The 18,882-nt window shown below is 48.4% G+C and overlaps 3 protein-coding genes across 3 annotated transcripts; all 3 read right to left on the bottom strand.

Moving 5' to 3' along the window:
* Nucleotides 1-496: 496 nt before the first annotated feature.
* Nucleotides 497-3,791, bottom strand: LOC131265372 (endoplasmic reticulum metallopeptidase 1-like). The gene is made up of 5 exons (XM_058267631.1): nucleotides 3,787-3,791; nucleotides 3,157-3,289; nucleotides 1,809-3,077; nucleotides 1,236-1,739; nucleotides 497-1,168 (listed from the first exon to the last, which is right to left on the bottom strand). Exons 1-5 carry the CDS (start codon nucleotides 3,789-3,791, stop codon nucleotides 497-499), a joined length of 2,583 nt encoding a protein of 860 aa, XP_058123614.1.
* Nucleotides 3,792-8,696: 4,905 nt separating this feature from the next.
* Nucleotides 8,697-10,219, bottom strand: LOC131265371 (uncharacterized). Its single transcript, XM_058267630.1, has 6 exons — nucleotides 10,148-10,219; nucleotides 9,714-10,081; nucleotides 9,433-9,606; nucleotides 9,221-9,370; nucleotides 8,878-9,141; nucleotides 8,697-8,799 (listed from the first exon to the last, which is right to left on the bottom strand). The coding sequence occupies exons 1-6, from the start codon at nucleotides 10,217-10,219 to the stop codon at nucleotides 8,697-8,699; spliced, it is 1,131 nt and encodes a 376-aa protein (XP_058123613.1).
* A 5,047-nt stretch (nucleotides 10,220-15,266) lies between these two features.
* On the bottom strand, nucleotides 15,267-17,264 carry LOC131265370 (uncharacterized). Its single transcript, XM_058267628.1, has 3 exons — nucleotides 17,103-17,264; nucleotides 15,584-15,637; nucleotides 15,267-15,512 (listed from the first exon to the last, which is right to left on the bottom strand). Exons 1-3 carry the CDS (start codon nucleotides 17,262-17,264, stop codon nucleotides 15,267-15,269), a joined length of 462 nt encoding a protein of 153 aa, XP_058123611.1.
* Nucleotides 17,265-18,882: the final 1,618 nt, after the last annotated feature.

The following is an 18,882-nucleotide window of genomic DNA, read 5'->3' as shown; positions in this document are numbered from 1 at the left end:
AAATCAATCCATTGCGTTGATTATGCCATCAACATTATGCAAATATCCCCTCCATAAGTGTCTCCGGCATGATAGGCTAAGTTTTACTTAAATTCAACTAAATCTGAATGCTTACATTCAGTGTTGGTCAACAGTTTCAACTCGTACGATGGATATTTCGCTCTGCAAATCAATGGTAAATAACGGCTTAATCGGTCATTGTTAGTAGACTATTTATGGTACCCAATTCCTTCCAGTTGCTTATCGTGCTGTTGTTATCAACCGTCGTCTGCTGCCTTGTGTCCGCCGGTAGATTACAGGTCGATCGTAGCGGAAGATATACCGCTCCGGCAGCGAGGCGAGTGGAAATTCGCGTCTATCGGGGTCCAGTCGATCACTACGGGGGGTCAGCCCCTTGGGGTTATTTTGTCCGGCAACCCGCTGAGTTCGTCGAATAATAAATGGCTGCTTTCGTTTTCTTCTACCTTAACCTAAGTGTGATTTATTGGCTAGCGAATTAGTACACCCTGCTCTCCAGATACCCAGGGTATGCTACGGTGTGGGCGTACGGTGGCATTTGATTGAGCAACTCCTGAAACTCTTGCGTGTGATGCACCGCCCCGTGATGCATGTACTGTGCCACAACGGTTAGGTAAAAGTCTACCGGCCCCTCAAGCAATCGATCCACCTCAATGTAGAACTCCCATTGTCGGGTGTTTTCCATCCCACCGGAAAAGAGGTTCACGAAGTACACGTCCTGGTCGTTCCAGCGTTTTCCACTCGGTGGAATCGTCTCACTAAAGCTCCAGCTCACAAGCTTTCTTCCGAACAACGGTGACACGTACAGACTCATGTGACTTGGTCCGCGCAGCAAGAAATTTAACCGACGGCGACCTGGAGACGATGTTTCACTGGCGAGTTGAAGCTGGACGGGTTCGGGAAAGTTTGGTGCGGTTGAGGCCGGCAGCCAGTAGCTTCTTTCCGATTGACGGTGATAGCGGTTGATGTAGAAAGGTATACCGCAGTAGAGTTCACGTTCACACTCTTCACCGAGCGGACGTGCGGCCTGCCAGGCGGATACTTCGGCCTGCAGCTGGTCGGGGGTGTGACGGTCTTGAGGATGCAGGTAGAAGATTGAGTTCGTGTCCCTTAGTGTTCCATTGGACCAATAAAAGTTTCGCTGTTGATGCTACAAGAGGAGAACAGAGAAGCGAATCACGACGAGTCATAGTGAGTTTTTATCAACCGAGTCTTACGAAAATGTAGTATCGTTGTGGCGAGGAACGCTCCCGAAAAGGGAAACCGTGCGGTGTGGCGGCAACGATGCCGGTTACCAGGAACATAAGCAGCAGCGTACCAAAGACGTACACCTTCCGGCGGAAGAGTACGATGAACGGTGTGAGCATTCCAACCAGAAGCAGCGCCATCAGCGAGGCAAACAGTGCCATCTGCAAGTCCGGATTGGAACGGTTGTCGCTCCGGCCGGTCATCGAGATAAACACGGCGAACAGGGTGACCGTGAGGGAGCAAAAATACACGAACGGGATGAGCTGCCCAACCAGATGCACATAGATCCAGATGCGGAGGCGAAACTGAATGATCATATTCACGATCGTGGATGCGCTGTAGAAGATCACCGGAAATAGGAGAATGAACGCGGATCGTATGCCACCGATCGAGAGTGTTATCAGCAGAATGGCGTAGATGAAGTGCTGGGCGTGCAGGAACAGTATTGCGCGGCCTTGATCATGCAGAAATGGCTACGGTACAAAGGAAAGCATCGATAAGCAGATCGTAATCGTCTCATGTGTAGCTCATGGAAAACTTACAATCTTTCTAAAGTGAACGTATAAGAAAGGTCCCAACGTCATGCCGGCGATAAATGGCACAAAGTACAGGCCGAAGAGAAGCCACGTGGACGAGAACCAGCTCATCGAGCGGCTGCAGGCGTCGAAGATGACGGCCACAAGCACGGATAAGCCCGCTCCCAGCACGATGGAGAGTGTTTGCACGATCAGGCTCATGCCAGCCTCGAACAGGATGTTCGTACAGGCCGCACCATCCTTGCGGATCATCATCACAAGCGTGCCGATAATCAGGCCCAACGACAATGTCCCCAGTAGGCAGTTGATGATCAGCCCAACCGTCTCCGTGTAGTACACCAGGAACAGATGCATAAAGTCGAAGAACACAGCCGTACCTTCCCGGTGTGTCTCGATGTCACTCAGCTCGTCAGCATTCACCAGCCCCTGCACCAGTCCGAGGATGTTGTCTCCGATGTGCTGCAGCGTGTCGGGTGAGATCGTTTCCAGCGCGTCCAGTGCGGTATGGTAGAGGTATCCGTAGGACGACAGAGCGAAATCAAGCCCAGGCCAACCGCCTACCTTGGATAGCGTTTCATAGTCCGTGAACGACGGTACCAGCCCCATCTGGAAAACTTCTTCGCCGAGTGTGTTGGCGTACGGGCGACTAACATGGTCGCGGTAGTACGACATCAGGAAGGGATAGTTTGGCCCGGACTGGAACATGATCTCGCGGCCTCCGTTGGCGGCTACATCGAGGTTGAGAAAGGCCACAACGTTGCTCGCTAGTGGATGGCCGCGGACGAAACCGTGTGCTCCCTGCATGGTGTTCTCTTCGCAGCCGTTGAAGAGAAAGATCAGACCGTGCTGCCATAGCAGATTGGCACCGTCGGATCGAGAGAGTTGCCGTAAAATCTCCAGCATGACAACCACCATCGTACCATCGTCCCCCGCACCCGGACTACTGACGGCGCTATCGTAGTGGGCATTCAGCAGCAAATACTTCCCACTAAAACCACTCTTCCGGACGATGGTCACGACGACGTTCTGCACTCCACGGTACACGCTCGTGATGGGATAGTCCTCGTAGTCCAACCAATAGCTACCCTGCGCCTGCTGCACACCGTAAGATATCTCAAACTCTGAGCTAGCATCGCGTTGAATTTGCGCAACGGTGTTGAGCAGAAAGTCGACTGCGAATCGTTCGTTTGTTTCACTTCCGGCAACTCGAGGTCCACGGCTTACCAGTGTCGCCAGGTCATTGAGTGCACGTTCAGCAACGAACCTTCCATCCACCTGTTGAGAACAATAGCAGATCAGATGTTAGACAAGGGCCGACGGGGCACGGACAGACGAGCGTGTGATTGTGACCCACATCGTTCCGCAGATTAACTCCACTCGGCAGTGTGTTCCAGTTCAAATATGTCAACAAGTAGATGCCAATACCGACGCAGGGACCCAACAGGCACCACAGCAGCTCAATGTGCAACACGTATGTCAGAAGCTTCCTGTTTCGGTACGGATGCTGTATTTCAGTGGATAGGTTCGTAATTTCGATTCTCTGCTCCGTATGACTCACATGCTCCCTTCCGTTTGAGACAGAGCCCAACAAGGGGTTGTCTGCTTCCTTGGCCAGAGTAAATGTAACTACTGACGCAGCTTAAGCGCAACCACTGAAAAGGGGGGCCGACGAAATCAGCCGTTATCATCTGCTTGTCACAAAAAAATACCACAAACCCTGAATGAACGGCGATAACCCTCATCTGTCGTGGACGATTGTCGAAAGGTTGCTCTTATCAGGGCAGCATAAGCTTCCCTCGACGCAATTCGGCAATTTGTTCGATAGTCTGTGCATATTTAAAGATAAAATTATTCGCCTTAATGGTGGATTCTTTGCTGATACTAGTGTATTGGTTTCTTCGTTTTTCTCTAGTATACACAATTGGTTGTAAATATGTTTTAAAAAAAAACATTACATTTGCTTTGGTAATGCTTGTACAATTACCCCATTTTGTTTTAGTTATTTTTTGCCTACATCGTCTCAACTTGAAAGCTCTGTCTGCAAGAGTTCGCCTTTTTCCTTTTTCTTGTATTCTCGCTTCCTTCGGAAAATCACGTGCGAGAGCGTGTTTTCACGTGCAGTCGATTTGGACTCGCGCTCCGAGAGTGTCGTCCTGTCCCTCAACCCGAACGGAAGCTTTCCGAAATTTCCACATTTTCTTCGTTCGAAGAACCCAAACAGAGAGCCACTTACTTTACTCACGTGCTTCCACTTAGCACGTGTGTGTGTTTGCAATTCTTTCCCACAGTGGTTGGAATTTTCCATTTGGTTCTGGCTTTGACTCCTTGTCGAGCCCAGCACTGGGGAATGGCCGGTTGCTTGGTGAATGGCTTTACTTTGTGTGAATCTGTATCAACCGAGCGGAGAGTGTGGCAAATATATTGGTATCGGCGTCCTTATCTCCTGAAACGCACACAAGGACTCCCCGCTAGGATACGCTGCTTCGGTGCCTCGGTATGCGTGCAGTTGAACCAGTTCTATCCGCAGCACCGAGCAAAAGCTGCGTCGACGTCGTCGTCGGGTTTGTCAAAGCAGCGTTCGCCTCAATAAAACAACCGAACGGCGACGGGAAAGCTTCAGTTGTAGTCGGACAGCAGCAGCGTGGTCGTGGTTCCGTGGGAAGCGACTTTAGTGCGTGAACGTGTCGCGGGCAAAAGCCAAAGGTTGCTAGGGGTAGCATTATTGTGGGTTTCCGTTTCCGTTTGTGGTCAGGCCACAAACTCGCGGTCCGGTTTCTCCGGGGTTGGTTGGTGTGCGGTGTATCAAGTGCGTACCTTCGTATGAGGGAGCGATGTGTCTCGCTGTGTATTGCTTTGATAATTGTGTGACCAGGGCAAAGCTCCAGCACAAAGAACGCGCCGTCAATTGTGTCGAACTGTGCTCCATCTGACGGCTGTTTGTGATGAGTTTCGACAGAGGCACTTCAAGAGCATGATTGTTTTCTTTCCTCCAGTTGAATCTCTGCTTTTCAGTGGGCTTTCCTCCCGCTTCTTCTGGCCTCCCGGTGCAGCAATCGATAATTTTCCGTGTGTTTCCGCCGTCCCGGAAGTGCTCGCATCAATCATCAACAGCTGTGTGAGGTCGCGAGTCCCAATCACTTCTTCTTTCCCGTCGAAACGCAATACCGGCCAGAGAGGGGGGGAGGGAAAACACAAACACCTTTTCCACGCACAACGCGCCGAATTCCACCTGGACCAGGAAAAATCATTGCCACCGTTTAGCAGGATCATCCCCCGGAACAGTCGATTGCACACACTGGCCTACAGTTTACAGTTGCGTTCTATAGACGGTGGCTTATAAAGAATTCAGCAGCGTAAAGCGTTATGGCGAAAACTGTCCTGGTTCAGGTCCTGGAGGGACAGTGTGTGCGGTGGGAAGCTAACGGTTTCGAGCCCGTCATCCGACGGCTTCTGGCGTTCAGTGTCATCATTCGGTGTGCCAGTCTTTATTGATTATTGAGAGTTTAGTGAAACATCTTACGGCCGCGTTATTGGTTTTGCTGGTGCTTTGTTTCTTTTTTTTTTTGCTGGCCAAAGTGTTACTATTTGTGTGTGTTAAAATCCTGCGACCCGATGGTGATGGCGTTACCTGTGTGCGAATGACCGGACGGATGAGAGGGCTTTAATTTCCGGCCCGTTCGTAGATTTGGATTTCCAGCGATATTTGGTATGGTGTTGTGTATTTTGTAGCGCCGGTTTTTATGAACGGTGGACAAAACCAGTGTTGGGGCAGTAAAGGCAAACAGAGGACACAAAAAATTGACGACGTAGTCTATAAAACGTCGAAGTTCTTTCCTTTACTTCGCGTCTACGATGGGGTTGTAAAGAAAACGGCGAAATCATATCACCCTAACACCCGATATTGGTCACAAAAAAGTTGTTAAATTTTGCATTTATATTTTTAACACCAACGACCAAAAGAAATGGTACTCAAGGGAAGAGAATGGACAGTAAATTGCGACAGAAAACTTAGCCAAAACTTAATTTTGTATTAAATTGCTGTGTCGCAAAGAATTTATGCGTATCCTACTTCCAATTACAATTACGTCAAAATGATAGATCCCACTAGTTGGCCTACTTAATTTCATCCAAACGTTCCAGCAAGTGTTTCGTAGGAAGAGAAAGTTGAGCAACAATCCACCACAATTGCTTGGAACCAGGAGGAAGGAGGTGGTGGAGGAAAAAAAACGCACACGCGCCAAAGAAAGTTGTCGCCAAACTTTGTCCCCCGGGTGTCATTTAGCATCCACCCAGCAGCATCAATTTGCAAACGGGCCCGAGTCATGGCATCGGTTGATCGAATAAACGAACTTCTCATTGGACACCGGGCCTCCAATCGATCCCTCCCCGTCTGCCTTTGCTCCCTTTGCCGGTTTGGAGCGCAAAGAATACGTTGACCTGTAGGTTTGCCTCCCCGAAGAATTTCCGAATTTGGACGGCCAAAAGGGAAGGGACATCTTTCGAGGCCCTGGTCGTCCACTTCCCGGGAAGTTTTCCCGGATACCCGGAGAGATAAGTTAAACGTCTGCAGGCCGACACGACTGTCAGTAGCCGGAGACCATTAAGGGGGTTTGTTTGTCTGTTTAGAAAAGGACACCGGCGGACCGCTTTTCGCTTTCCCTTCCCCCGGCGACAGGTGGAAGACTTTTCTTCGCTAGAATTATGCCTTACCCGTCGCTAGCTCGGGAAAATGTTTTCATTTTAATTTTTAACGTCTGTAAACTCTCCCATCATAGCGCTCCAGCTTGAAGGATGCTGTCAAAAGGCTCCTGTGCATTTGTAGAATTTTAAAGGGACGAAAAAAAACAGTTAAGACATTTCGAAAGGGAAATAGCGTAAGAATGGCCAAGTCATAGTACAGGTTAAAAGCTGCATGTCCACGGCAAGCGAACGATGTGCCAACACTACAAACAAAATCCCTGCTCCTCTACGAAAACCTCTTCCCCCCCCTGCCCCTCTCCCATCCTCGGGAGTGACCTTTTACCTTTCTGCATTGGCGTTTCCTTTTGTGCGCGGTTAAATAAAGGGTGAAGGTAAAAGAAAAGCGTAATAGCACAGGTTCAAAAGGGTTTTTCCGGACCGAATCACAGCCACCAAGCAGTCCATGGGGCCTCCATGTAAATATGTTGTCACTATTGTGGTGCTGCTGCCGGGATGGGTGAGAAGGCTGCCGGAGAGAGGACCGATTCGTCGATCAATCTTTTGAAGAGGGTTCCAGCACGGGTCGGAAAAGCGACCATTTCCGACAAGGCGGGTTCGTTCCGGTGCGCAGGAAAAAGTTAGAAAGTTGTTTCACTCGCAAAAAGGGTTGTTGTAATTGAAATTTACAACACTTGTCTCCCTTCCTTGCCAATGTGTTGCCATGGCTGCAATGGGAAAGGTTGCGAGAGATGCCAAACTTGATTCTCGATTACCAAAGGCTTTTGTAATTACCTTTGCCTCCGCCGTGCGTCTCCGCGCAGATGGACACCGACCGATTGCGACCGTTAAAGTGTCATACTGATGGAACCAGCTCTCTAAGGTAGCTTTAAAGTCAATGGAAGCAGGGTGGAATGTGTTCAAAATTCATATTTCTACCTTCGAGCAGCAGAAACCCGATTGGCTGCAAGCAGGAAGAAATTCCTAAATACTCTTCCTACCAACCTTGAGCTCGTAGTCCAGGTGTGTGTGTTGCCGCAAAAGTAGAAATCCTGGGAAATTTAGGGCAAGGTAACAGGAAATTCATGAATCACGCTGCTAGTTTCCTAGCGCCGAGCGGCCTTGGTTTATAATTTGAAAATTTGAAAGCCGGAATGGCATGTGTTTCCGTGGGATCTCCGTTTCAAACGGTCGTACCTCGTAGTTTTAAATGTTTTCCGTTTGTAATCGTTATCAGATTGTTTTCGACCTACTTGTGAAATACGTTGAGCGATGTTATTCTTCACTTCATTGAATTATTCTTCGCTAGGCTACCTTGTATTCTGTTTATCATGTTTACTAAGTTACGTTTACTAAGTAAAATATAAAAATGTATGTACGTCTCAAAAAAACCCAATTCAATAACATTAGCTGTTCTTAGACAAAATATAAAATTATTCGAGGATGAAAGTCTTGTCTTGTTTGATTTCAGTGAAATTGTGTTTCGGATATAAGTTCCGTTAAGGCGAAGAAGCGCGATGCAAGTGGCATTTCCACAGTTTCCATAGGACGGTGATGTTAGTGTGAGTGCATTTCTCTGTTCCAGTCCGTGCCTCGACAAGTGCTGCTGTTCCGCCGCATTCGGCAGGCAATAGTGTGTCAGATATAAATATAGCCCCTCCAGCGTTCGCATGGTGTATAGTCGTGCGTGAAAGCCCTCTCGGCACGGGGAGGACTTTCCCACGCGGAAAGCCGGTTTCCAGCGCCGGAAGCGTCGAGGCTGCGGACGGTGGCGAACGGACGCCAACGCTAGACGGTCAAGCTGTTCCTGTGCGGTTGTTATATTTTTGAACGGGGGGCCAAACATAACAGTACGGAAGGTCTCAGGAGTGCCCTAGCCCGTCTTCGCAGATCGGGCCCACTCCCTAACCCTTCCAGTTCCGAACATCATGTAAGTATCCGAGGAGCGAAGGTAGCGAACCATTTAAAAGCGACGGATTGACGGGTTTCCACTTTAGGTCCGGAAGTCAAGCACGGCAGGATGAAAGGAAATTTAGATTTATTTCACACTGGACACAAAACGGACCTTCACTAACGCTGGAACTGGCAATCAAATTTAAACATAATATTAACTAATCACTCGATTCACGTTCTGACCAACGCGCGTTCCGCTGAGGCTCTTTCCTTGGAAGCGATGCGGTAGGGAAGGGAAACGGGAACTTGCTCCGTGTTTCCTCTTCAGTAGACGCGCAATCGATTGATCTCATCGAATCCGGCCGAATGGCCAGCGTTACGCACGACGAACGCCGCACCATCGAAGTGCATGCGTTTCTCCTCGCATCTGTGAACAGTGATGGATGGGGGGAGGAAACGTTACAGTGAGGCGAGTGAGGATTAGGGCAGTAGATAAAACCCTTACCGTACGAAGAGGTGAGAGGTCGCACCGAGCGAGGCGGTGCAATGGATGCTGGGAGTCGTGACCGTGGCGGAACCGTTGGTCGGACTAGTCCGGATGATGCACTGCTTCGTGGCATTCACCAGCTTCACCTGGCCGTCGTTGGCCTGCGTGATGCGGTAACCATGGATCTGGTACACCAAGCCTCCATCGCCGGTGAGGTGGTAGCTTGCATGACGCTGCAAGAGGCTTAACTCCGCCATGGTTTGCGTGCTGCAAGCTGCACCGCTGCAACGGGATTAAACACACGTTCGATATGTCAAACGACGACCGGCGGGTGTTCACGGGTGGGGTTAAAAGAACTTACTTGTAGAACACCTGGTTCACATAATCTGCTTCCAGATCCATGGTGATTGTTTCCGAGGTTGTTCGTGTGCCTGCCGCATCGACAAGATAGATCAAGGCGCATCGATCGCTGGTGAAGCTGATGCCTTTGTGCCACATTCTGGCGTAGCGACTAGAAAGAAGGGTATTTGAAGCAGGCACCGATAGCCAAGGCACATGTAGTCCAAGTCTTACATGAAGTGGTTACTCTTCTTCGCATCGCAAGCCACGATGTCAACCTGGGCGCCATACTGGTAAATAATTCCATTCGGATGACTCATGGCTACAGTCGTCGAGTCGCCGGACACGGAAATAGCAATGTTCATCCGTTTGTTTATCACTTTGAGTGAGTTCAACGTCAGTCCCACCCTGCCGGAGACATCAAAATCATGTTGGCAGATCAAGCAGTTTCAATGTTGTCGAAGGAAGACGTAACTTCCCGAAGTTAAGGATTGCTTTGATCCCTTACGACTTACATGATGCCATCACGCAGATTCAATTGTAAGAAGCCGTCAGGATGCAGAGTCGGTCCGAACGATGCTTGATTAGCGGGACAGTTGGCGTAATGTGCCGCTGGCTCCATGTACATCTTCAAATGACCGTTACAAGTCGGAATCATACCCGACGGTAGTTGACTTTGCACGGGGCAAACCGGATCCGGGGACGTTCGACCAACGGTGTTCCAGATGCGCGCGTTGACCGGGACGCTCGTCGGTCCGACGAAGGCAATCCTGGCCTTCCTGGCCTTGTCGGAAGTGTACTTCGAATCGCCAGCCGTGTCCCCGCCGTACATCGCCTCGGCCCGTTTCACAGGACACACAAACGGCTTTGCGGTCGGATTAAACTAAGAGTTACAAGAGTTAATCAGTTGTCCTCTTTGTTAATCACCAGCGAATAGTTAACCAGTTACCGTATGCTTCGGGTACGACGCTGGTCCATCGCCAGTGGAAAGCCACTCGCGGTAGGCGCTGGAGCTGAACATGTTAGATTCGTCTGCCCAATCTCTCTTCCGACTCGGAAACTTTTTACCCGACAAGTGATACGTAATCTCTACTTTGCGCTTGCGAATACGTTTCCCACAACTGCTAAACCACTTTGAGTTAAATCACTGCTATTACACTGTTGTAACTGTACTGACAAAATTTTTCACTGTAAAAAATGCCGACCAATTTGAGAGCGAGTGGAGCGACGGAAGCTCACTGTCCAAAAGTCTGAAAGCGAATGATGGCCGTTCGGACGTCACTCAATTATTGGCTACTCTTCTCGTTGTCATGGCGACGACTGGTTCACTTACTTGGGGCCGGTTATTTTGCTTGTTTTTTCATTTTTGCAAAATTTTACTTTGTAGGATTTGTATCGGATGGAAAAATACGTTTACACTTGATGTGTTTCCTCTGTTTTCCCCCCCATTTTTCATCTTCATATTAATTTATTTCACTTATTTTTTATAAGTTCTCTCTTAGTCTCCTCGGTTCTTGAGTATTTCTTTATTTGATATTTCACCTGAACGACAAAAAAAGGTATGGAAAAGGAAACCAGCAGAAAGATAATACAGCGATAACAATTTAAAGGCCAATCCTATTCTACGGGTAAGGATACAAGTGTAATCAATATCTAATGACCGAACAAAACCATCAACCCCAATCCCAGAAGGGATGTGAACTGTTAGCATCAAAACAAACCCACCCGGATTGAACGCTTCTTTGGAGAGATCACAGGAAAAACTATTATCAACCATCTTTGTCCCACATTTTTTACAGCTTGAATGTAAACTTCAGCCAAGTAAACTGGATGAAATCGGTCGACCGTTTCAAATTGATCCGATAACGTACGTACTCCGGTTCCCTGGTTCCAGGAGCAGGCACCCAACAACCAAACACGGCCGGGGGATGCTGGTTCTTTGCGCCACCTCGACCATTAAAGCTAGCCAGATTATGTTTCACTCGGAATAGGCTCGCTGGGGGTCGCAAACACTGTGATACTTTCCACTCGGCTGGGCAGGGCCATACACCGCCGGCTCCTTTGTGCAGTGGCAGCCAGTCATGACCGTAAAGTATCCTTATGAAACGATGGCGAGGGTGTGAGGGACGACGTCGCTGCTTTACGCCATTATTTGAAAACCATTTAAGGAGCTCCGGGCTAAATTTAAACGCCACGCTTCCTTACCGTTCCACCCCCTCCCCGGGGGAATCCCGTAAAGCTCGGGGTGTGTTTTCGGGGGCACCACCGGGCGTTAGATGAGGCATTTCCGCATTTTACGGTTTTGTGCGAAAGTGTCGTTTGGAAGTAACACAAGCGCAACGCCGTGGCTTGGATGAAAATTAATGTATTTTTAACTAGATGAGCGCCGACAGGTTAGCTAAATGGGAAAAAGATTTATCCATCGGATCCATCTATCTCCCGGCTGAACCGTTGCCCCACATGCCCCCTTCTGTCCCTGTCGATCCCCGTCCTTCCAAGATCAATTACAAAAGATTCGGTCCGGGCGTCCTTTTGATATGCAAAGTAGCAACAATAGAGCTTTGGGGAGCTGGAAATTGAAAACAAAAAAATCGAAGGTTCAAGTAATTGAGCAGTGGTTCACCAAGAAACAAATTCCCGCCAGTTAAGATAAAGCTTTAGCCCAAACCAATAACCCAATCAATAGCGGGGTAGCGTTTCAATGCGGGAGGAAGTTGTAAATGATGGAAATCAGTAGACCACACCACTTAGGCTTATTGATCGGAAAGAACCTCAATCCATGACGGAAGTTCTCGCCCGTCCGCTATCCAAGCAATTAAACTGACCACAGCCTCGATGTAGGGCTGATGGTTTTCTTTAAGACGATTAATTGAAAATCAATCCTACCCTTCAACTCTCCCTCCTTGCCCCGCTGTCATAGGGTGACGTTGGTGTTTTGGCGGAAAAAGAAAAAAGAATCCACCAAGAGCGGAAGAAAATCCTCTCGGCAAAGGGGGGAGGGGGGGGGGGGGGGGGGAGGGAAGGAAAGTAAGCAGTAAACAGGTTTACTCATCATTACCATAATTGCCAGTCATGGCGGGAGGTCCGCTGGAGGTCCCGGGAGTGTGCTGCGATTGTTGCGGAAAAGCGCTAAAGACCGCCACTTTGGCTCGTTCGTGAATAAATAGACAGAGGTAATAAAAGGGCACATGATTTACCCTTCGCTATTTTTGCGACCCGGGGGAAAAATGCGAGTGGGGGTTTTTCCATGGGTCTCCCCCCAGAAAGACACTGGAAAAGCCCCCAACCGCTCGCATGCTTAGCAACGGTTAACGTTTCGAGCACGTTCTAATTACACAGCGTGGCGAAAAATTGCTGTTGTTTAACAGAGGCGACAAATAGGCACTTTGTACAACAACCGGGTCCTAGGTCCGCAGGGTTCTAAGGCTGGACCTGGCCGGAAGCACGACGAAACAAAGGCGTAGACCCTCCAGCCTCGGGTTTCGGTCGGTTTACACTTCATCGGCAGCGGATGTTGGAACTAACCTGACCCTGACTGACTTCAGGTCTCGAGCCAGTGTGAATTAATCACACCTTATCTGCCACAGAGTACTCTACCTACACAAACACACACACACATTCACAGACATACACGTGTGAGCGTGTACCCTCGGATCGAACGAGGACGACGTGCAGGAATTGGTTTTCGGTACCGTCTGCTAAATTACGCTATAAATTCTGTTGCTCTATTCGCACCGTGGAACCGGCGGGCCTTTGTGCTTCTCCCACTCCATTAGTGGCGAAGGAAGCAACCCAACGTCCTTTCTGGTCCCGGGCGGAAAGAGGCAGGTCGATCTCTCGCCGGCTCACCGTAACGCGTGCGGCTCTTTTTGAGGGATCTGACTTTGGCACGAATCGAATCCATGGATCCATGGGCCTCGACCGTGCGCCGCGTGGGTTTGGGAAAATTGAATGTGTCGAAACATCACATTCACCCCCCGGGGAGACGACGGGGGTGTGGGGGCCGGGCCATATAATCGACACAGTCTCGTTGCCGAGCCCAGCGAGAGAGAAGAGTGGGAGAATTCATCCGTTTAAGGATTAACCACACCGGAACCACACACACACACATACACACACGCCCCTCATGTCATCCCCGAAGCGCAGAAATAGGCAGGAAAAGTATCGAACCGCCGGCACAATGAATAATTCGATGGAGCGGAAAATGCGCAGGGAGCGCAAGGATATGTAGCGGAAGTACCGGGGCAATCCTTTTTTCCCCAAACTCGAAGGGGAGGCTCGGGGACAGGAGGCCGGGGCCGGGGCCGTAAGCTCATTAGATCGAACCAAACCAAATCATGTCAGCCCAGGAATAAGCTGTGCCAAATATCGCCCCTCGCCAACAAAATAGAAAAAAGCGAGGAAAACTGGAGCTGGAAGGAATTTATTATTCACCTTCATTTCCTCGAAGCAGGCTGTGCGGCCCCGAGTTGTGCAGCTTCGCATCGCAACGCACAGCACACTTTGGCGGTTTTTTGGTAAAGTGTAATCCCCGTCTCCAAAGACGATCACACTCCATGCAATGGAACGCCAGACATGCCTTATTCTTGCCCAAATGTCTGAGGAATTAATCTTTTGAACTCCCGAATCGATTTTCAGCCATTAATTTGCTGCTTTAGCACCTCTTCGGTGGAGTGTGGATGGAAAACGAATCGGCTCTATTTCGCCATCCATCTCCAACCGTAAGCGGAGGGGGGTCACGTGAAACCAAAGCCGGCGCCTGGTCACGACAGGAAATTGAATTTGTTCTTCCGGCTCGTGCCTGATGTTGCACCGTTAAGCAGCCGGAATGGAACGGACGCTTTTTCGGACTTTGCTATCGCCGGTCCGAGCATGAATTGCAGCATTTTTTAACCGAAAGCAGTTTGTGATAGAGGTGTTTGCAAAAAGTAGGCCAAGCGGAACGAGACGGGAGCAGCGAAATGTTGTGAAATTCATCCGAAGGCAAGCAAATAGTAAATTGAACGAATTTAGCATGTTTTTGATGGTTTTTTAAATGCTGTCATGATATCTCAATCTCGCTACATGCGCATGGGTAATTTTTAATGGTTGTTTGATGGTTTTACATTTTCAATTTATTCCAAAAGTTTAACCTTGATTTATTAGATCGGGGCCGTTCTGAAAATGAACAAACATTGTAATGATCTGAAAATGCAAGGAATATGATAGAATGTATAATAAAAGCTACTTTTTTGATTCTATATTTTTCGTGGCAAACGGCAATTTCAACGCACTGAAAATAGGACTCTTAAAAAACGAATCCCAGAACAAGTTTTTATATTTCTATGTATGTTTCTTAATGCAATGTTTCCTTCCTTCTTATTCTGTGCCATTTGGTGCGCCAAAAATACACTTTTCGCAAATAAAAACGTGCCGGGCTACCATTCCCCGTCCAGGTCATGCCATACTTTGGGTTGAGCTTTAACTGATCCTTGAGTATCCTTAACAAACACACGATACACATACTTACACAGTGACCCAAATATAAACCGTTTAGCGAGGAAGGGTTTGTCCTTTGTAAACCCAAGCATTACGGTCGCCTGTGAATAAGCTTCTCCGGGAATATCCCTCGCAGCTGGCTATTCGGATGGAATTATGAAAATTGAAGCCATTACACACACTGTATGATGAGCTCAATCTGGCCCCCGGAAAAGCCCCGACCACAACAAAAAAAAAAAAGAAGACGACGCATATGAGGACGGCGCGTGCCGACGATCACGATGATGATACACGGAACCACCGGGCCCGGGGCGAGCATTATTTATTAATTAAATATAACTTCCATAAAGTAAAGTCGGCGAGCGGGCGCGCACACGTCCTCGCAACGTCGTTATCTCAATCCCGGAAACGGCGAGCGGGAACGGACGGAAGGAAAGCCAAACAAGATTTCGAACATCGAAAGGATATCCATCCGCCGCGCTGGCTGGCTGGCTGGCTGGCTGGCCGCTAAAAGTATCATTCATTAATATCATATCGATGACGCTGGCGGAAAGGGAAGGAAAGGCAGGAAGGAAGGAAGGGTGGGCACTCTATGCGAAGATGCGTGCCGCCGATAGGGACAGTGATGTGATTTTAATGAGCAGCGCCAGCTCAAAGGACGCCGGCCCGGTGCTACCGGCCAGTCCGGGGACGAGCAGATTCTCCGACGCGCCCTCGTTGAGGCCGGTCAGGGCGGAGCCGGAAGAGCCGAGGGCGTCGCCGTTGTTGCACAGATCCGTGGTGCACGATCGATAGTACGTGATGAAGGTCGGATCCTCCAGCACCTCGTCCAGATACTGCGAGAGGAAAATGCGACATTCGATTAGCGATTGTGCACTAGCCGGGGCCATTTTGTTTTCGCTTTTACCAGTGGATTTTCCTCGCAGCCTCGCAGGAAAGTTACCAACTTCCCGGGCGGATCCTATTGGAGGGGGGGGGGGGAAAAAAGAAGGGAGAAAGCAAACGAAACGATGTACAAGTGAATCAATCGACTTTTGTCCGTCCGACGCGGAGGAGTTGGAAATAAGCAACGAGTTCTTTCGTTGGGTGCTTCAAAAGTCAGTGACTCATAAAACACTCCAAACGTCGGGAGATTGCACTGCGGCTAATGGAGATTAGACACAAGGTAAACGTTGGTTCGTGCCGGCTTAAGATAGGAACACGGTTCTGAGTTCTAGCCCGGTTTTGCTGTTCGCAATTTGTCATTTAAACTCTAGAAGCAAATAGATCAATAATATCATTTTCAAACAATAACAAAATACCAGCGGGAATACTCTCAAACAAAATTCCTCTAAAAATGTTTGCCGATAAAAAAGATATCAAAAACCACTTTCAAATAAACACTATCATACAATATTTTTGATGAGTCAAGAGCTAGGATTATTACAGAAATGTGGAGTTTCTAATGGTGATGCTTGCCTAGTCATAGTTTTCGATAAATTTAATTGTTGGCTCTTTGTTAGCCTAAGTTTCCTAACTCATTTGTAATTTCTTAAACTGATATACAGAGGGTGTTTATAATAGTATTTTTTGTTCGTTGTTATCGGTATACTAGTGATGTGCGAAATAAGTAAGAATGAATGATTGACTTGAGTCTTAATAATGAATGATTGATTTAAATCCTGACGGATAGTTTTTGTTACTCCTTTTTTATTTGAATGATTAACTGGGATTCGAATCCCAAAAGAATGAACGAGTGGGTAAAAGAGTTGCTAGTCGTCATAAAGATTCGAATCCCAAGAGTGAGTAAAAGAGTTGAAAGGCGCCATAGAGATTCGGATACCAAATTGGGACTCGAATCCCAAACTGGTACTTAATATACGAACTATATATACGAATGGCTCTATGGTGAATAGCAACTCTTTTAATCACTCTTGGGATTCGAATCCCAATTTGAGACTCTATGGCAACTAGCAACTCTTTTACCCACTCGTTCATTCTTTTGGGATTCGAATCCCAGTTAAGGATTGAAATCTCCTCGAAGATTAATAAACCATTTTACACGTTTTAAATCACAAAAGAGTGACTTAAAGATTCGAATCGTCTTTTTGATTGTTCACTCTGATTCAAATCTTTAAAAAGTGGTGTTATTCTCATCACTACAGTGTACTATTTTCATTTACCCTACTTCGATTTGGTTAAACACTTTTATAGCAGCATTTTAAGGGTTTTTTCAACTTTTGTTTTCTAAAACACCTTGATTTAATATTTTTAAAGTGTATTGTGGCACTCCGCTGTTCACTTGATAGTCGGTAGATGATTATTTCAACCCAGAATGGTGATTCAAGTGCCCAGAAGAGCATCACAAAGGTATTATTGTGTAGGAAACGAAATTCCCCGCTGGGAATGGATTAAAAGGAAACGTAGAAAGGCTTTCTCGGACTTACCACCAACTCCTGCCGGGTGATGGTGCAGTACTTCCGCGAGCAGGTGACGACACTCTGGCCCTCGACACTCCCTGGCTCCGTGACGCACCGGGGGTCACCGGACGATTGCGTTAGACCACAGGCGTAGCAGCGCAATGCTTGATGGTGGTTTAAATAATACATTCGCTCAATGTTTTTTGGGGCTTTGAACGCCGGCCCTCTCGGAAGGCCCGAAAGGCGCCGTTCCGTTATGCTGCATACGAACCATCTACTGCCGGAGCGTTCAATTGAATCAGCATAAATGTCATTAGAAGCACCCACGCTCCGTTGCGCTGGCCGCCGACCCCTTGCCGGGATGCTTTTTTATTTGATTGTAAAAACCAACCCGCCCCGACGACACCGACACTTGACATCTTTATTGATTTTCTTTCTTTTTTTACTCGGCCGTCCGTAACGGAACAACCGGAACTACTGGGCTGCCTGTGAAGCGCTCGGGCAGCAACGATGGACTGAGCTGCAGAAGCCCATCTGGCCACGAAGAAAAAACTATCAATCGAACCTCACTCCAAGCAGGGTGATACATACAGTGGGTGGTTACGCTTCCATGCGCATCCAGTTTCCAACCTTCATTTATTCCATCCACAGTTTAATCGACCGGCTGCAGTTACAAATTGATCGATAACTTTTTCCTGGGCAAAAGTAGGCCACGTGTTGCTTTTCCACCGCTGGTGTTACAGCTATTGCCCCTCAGTGTAAACCTGCAACCGTATACACAAGGATGCTCAAACGACACACGATAGTGAAGATAAGATAAGACGGTGTGTTCCAGCGGCGTGCGGCGGGGGTAGAAAAGGTCCGTACGTAGTTCGGCGGAAATGCAATAAGACGGCGCAACTTATCAGTTGTCATTGATAGCATCAACGAGCCGCTCGTGTTCGATCGTGGGACAGTTTATGTCGGTGGCACTTAGAAAAAATTAAATTTTCTTTTCCGTCCCATGTTGGCAGATAAGCTTCTGGTTTTCTGGAGCTGCTCCCGGCACGGAACACGGGGTGGGGGTGCATTCCGCCTTCTTTGTTGTTATTAATTTTCTGGCCCGGCCTTCGCCGAAAGACCCTTTAGAAATTGCACTGGAATTCGTAATGTATACTAAACACCAATTTCCCCGATATTAAATTTTACACCACCTCGTTCCACACTTTCTCTCGACTGACTGACGGCGAAATGAAGCAAATGTCCATCAGGTTACCCCTATTGATCGACGTTCCGACGCGTAAACTTTAACTTTTCATGACCGTTTCTTCCTTTTTCTGCGCTTCCAGAGTGAAAGTGCTGAACGATCCTCCTCACCCTTCCAATGTCGGCGCGAGCGAGATAACTGCCGAACTCCACCACCGACGCCGGCACCACCTCCTTCGACACCTCGCAAAAATAAAGGTAAGCAATCGGGCACGGAATCGGACGACGTTTGGCCACGCGCCATTGACCGCACGCCCGGTACTCCCGCGCGCACGGAAGAAGAGTTTCTAAGTGTACTTTCGAAAGATTGCTTCACTGCCCAAAAAGACCCCGCCGGATCCCATTTAACTTTGATTGTGGACACGGGAGCGAAGTGCTCGCTCCGGAAAGTTAACGTTTCGCAAACAGCAGGTCGTCCTGGCTTCGGTCGTCCCCCCGAGGATACACCTTTCGTTTTTACAGCAAATTGTTTCATCTCGAAGGATTTTTCCTGGAAGCTGCTGTACACAGCGGCGCCGGGCTCTTTTCCGTGGTGAAAGAAAATCGGTTCGGTGGAAACCAT

This window comes from Anopheles coustani, chromosome 2 (genome assembly GCF_943734705.1).
Source record: "Anopheles coustani chromosome 2, idAnoCousDA_361_x.2, whole genome shotgun sequence".
Lineage (NCBI taxonomy): Eukaryota > Metazoa > Arthropoda > Insecta > Diptera > Culicidae > Anopheles > Anopheles coustani.
This window is presented reverse-complemented; position numbering and strand designations above follow the sequence as displayed.

Coding starts and splice junctions, on each gene's coding strand:
- LOC131265372 (XM_058267631.1), bottom strand. Junction 3,078..3,156: donor GAGTTAATCTGCGGAACGAT/GTGGGTCACAAT, acceptor TGTTCTCAACAG/GTGGATGGAAGGTTCGTTGC. Junction 1,740..1,808: donor ACGTTCACTTTAGAAAGATT/GTAAGTTTTCCA, acceptor TTTGTACCGTAG/CCATTTCTGCATGATCAAGG.
- LOC131265371 (XM_058267630.1), bottom strand. CDS start 10,219: ATGTTCAGCTCCAGCGCCTACCGCGAGTGGCTTTCCACTGGCGATGGA. Junction 9,142..9,220: donor GTGAACCAGGTGTTCTACAA/GTAAGTTCTTTT, acceptor ATCCCGTTGCAG/CGGTGCAGCTTGCAGCACGC. Junction 8,800..8,877: donor ACCTCTCACCTCTTCGTACG/GTAAGGGTTTTA, acceptor CACTGTTCACAG/ATGCGAGGAGAAACGCATGC.
- LOC131265370 (XM_058267628.1), bottom strand. CDS start 17,264: ATGTATTATTTAAACCACCATCAAGCATTGCGCTGCTACGCCTGTGGT. Junction 15,638..17,102: donor TCACCCGGCAGGAGTTGGTG/GTAAGTCCGAGA, acceptor CCCCTCCAATAG/GATCCGCCCGGGAAGTTGGT. Junction 15,513..15,583: donor GCTGCGAGGAAAATCCACTG/GTAAAAGCGAAA, acceptor TTCCTCTCGCAG/TATCTGGACGAGGTGCTGGA.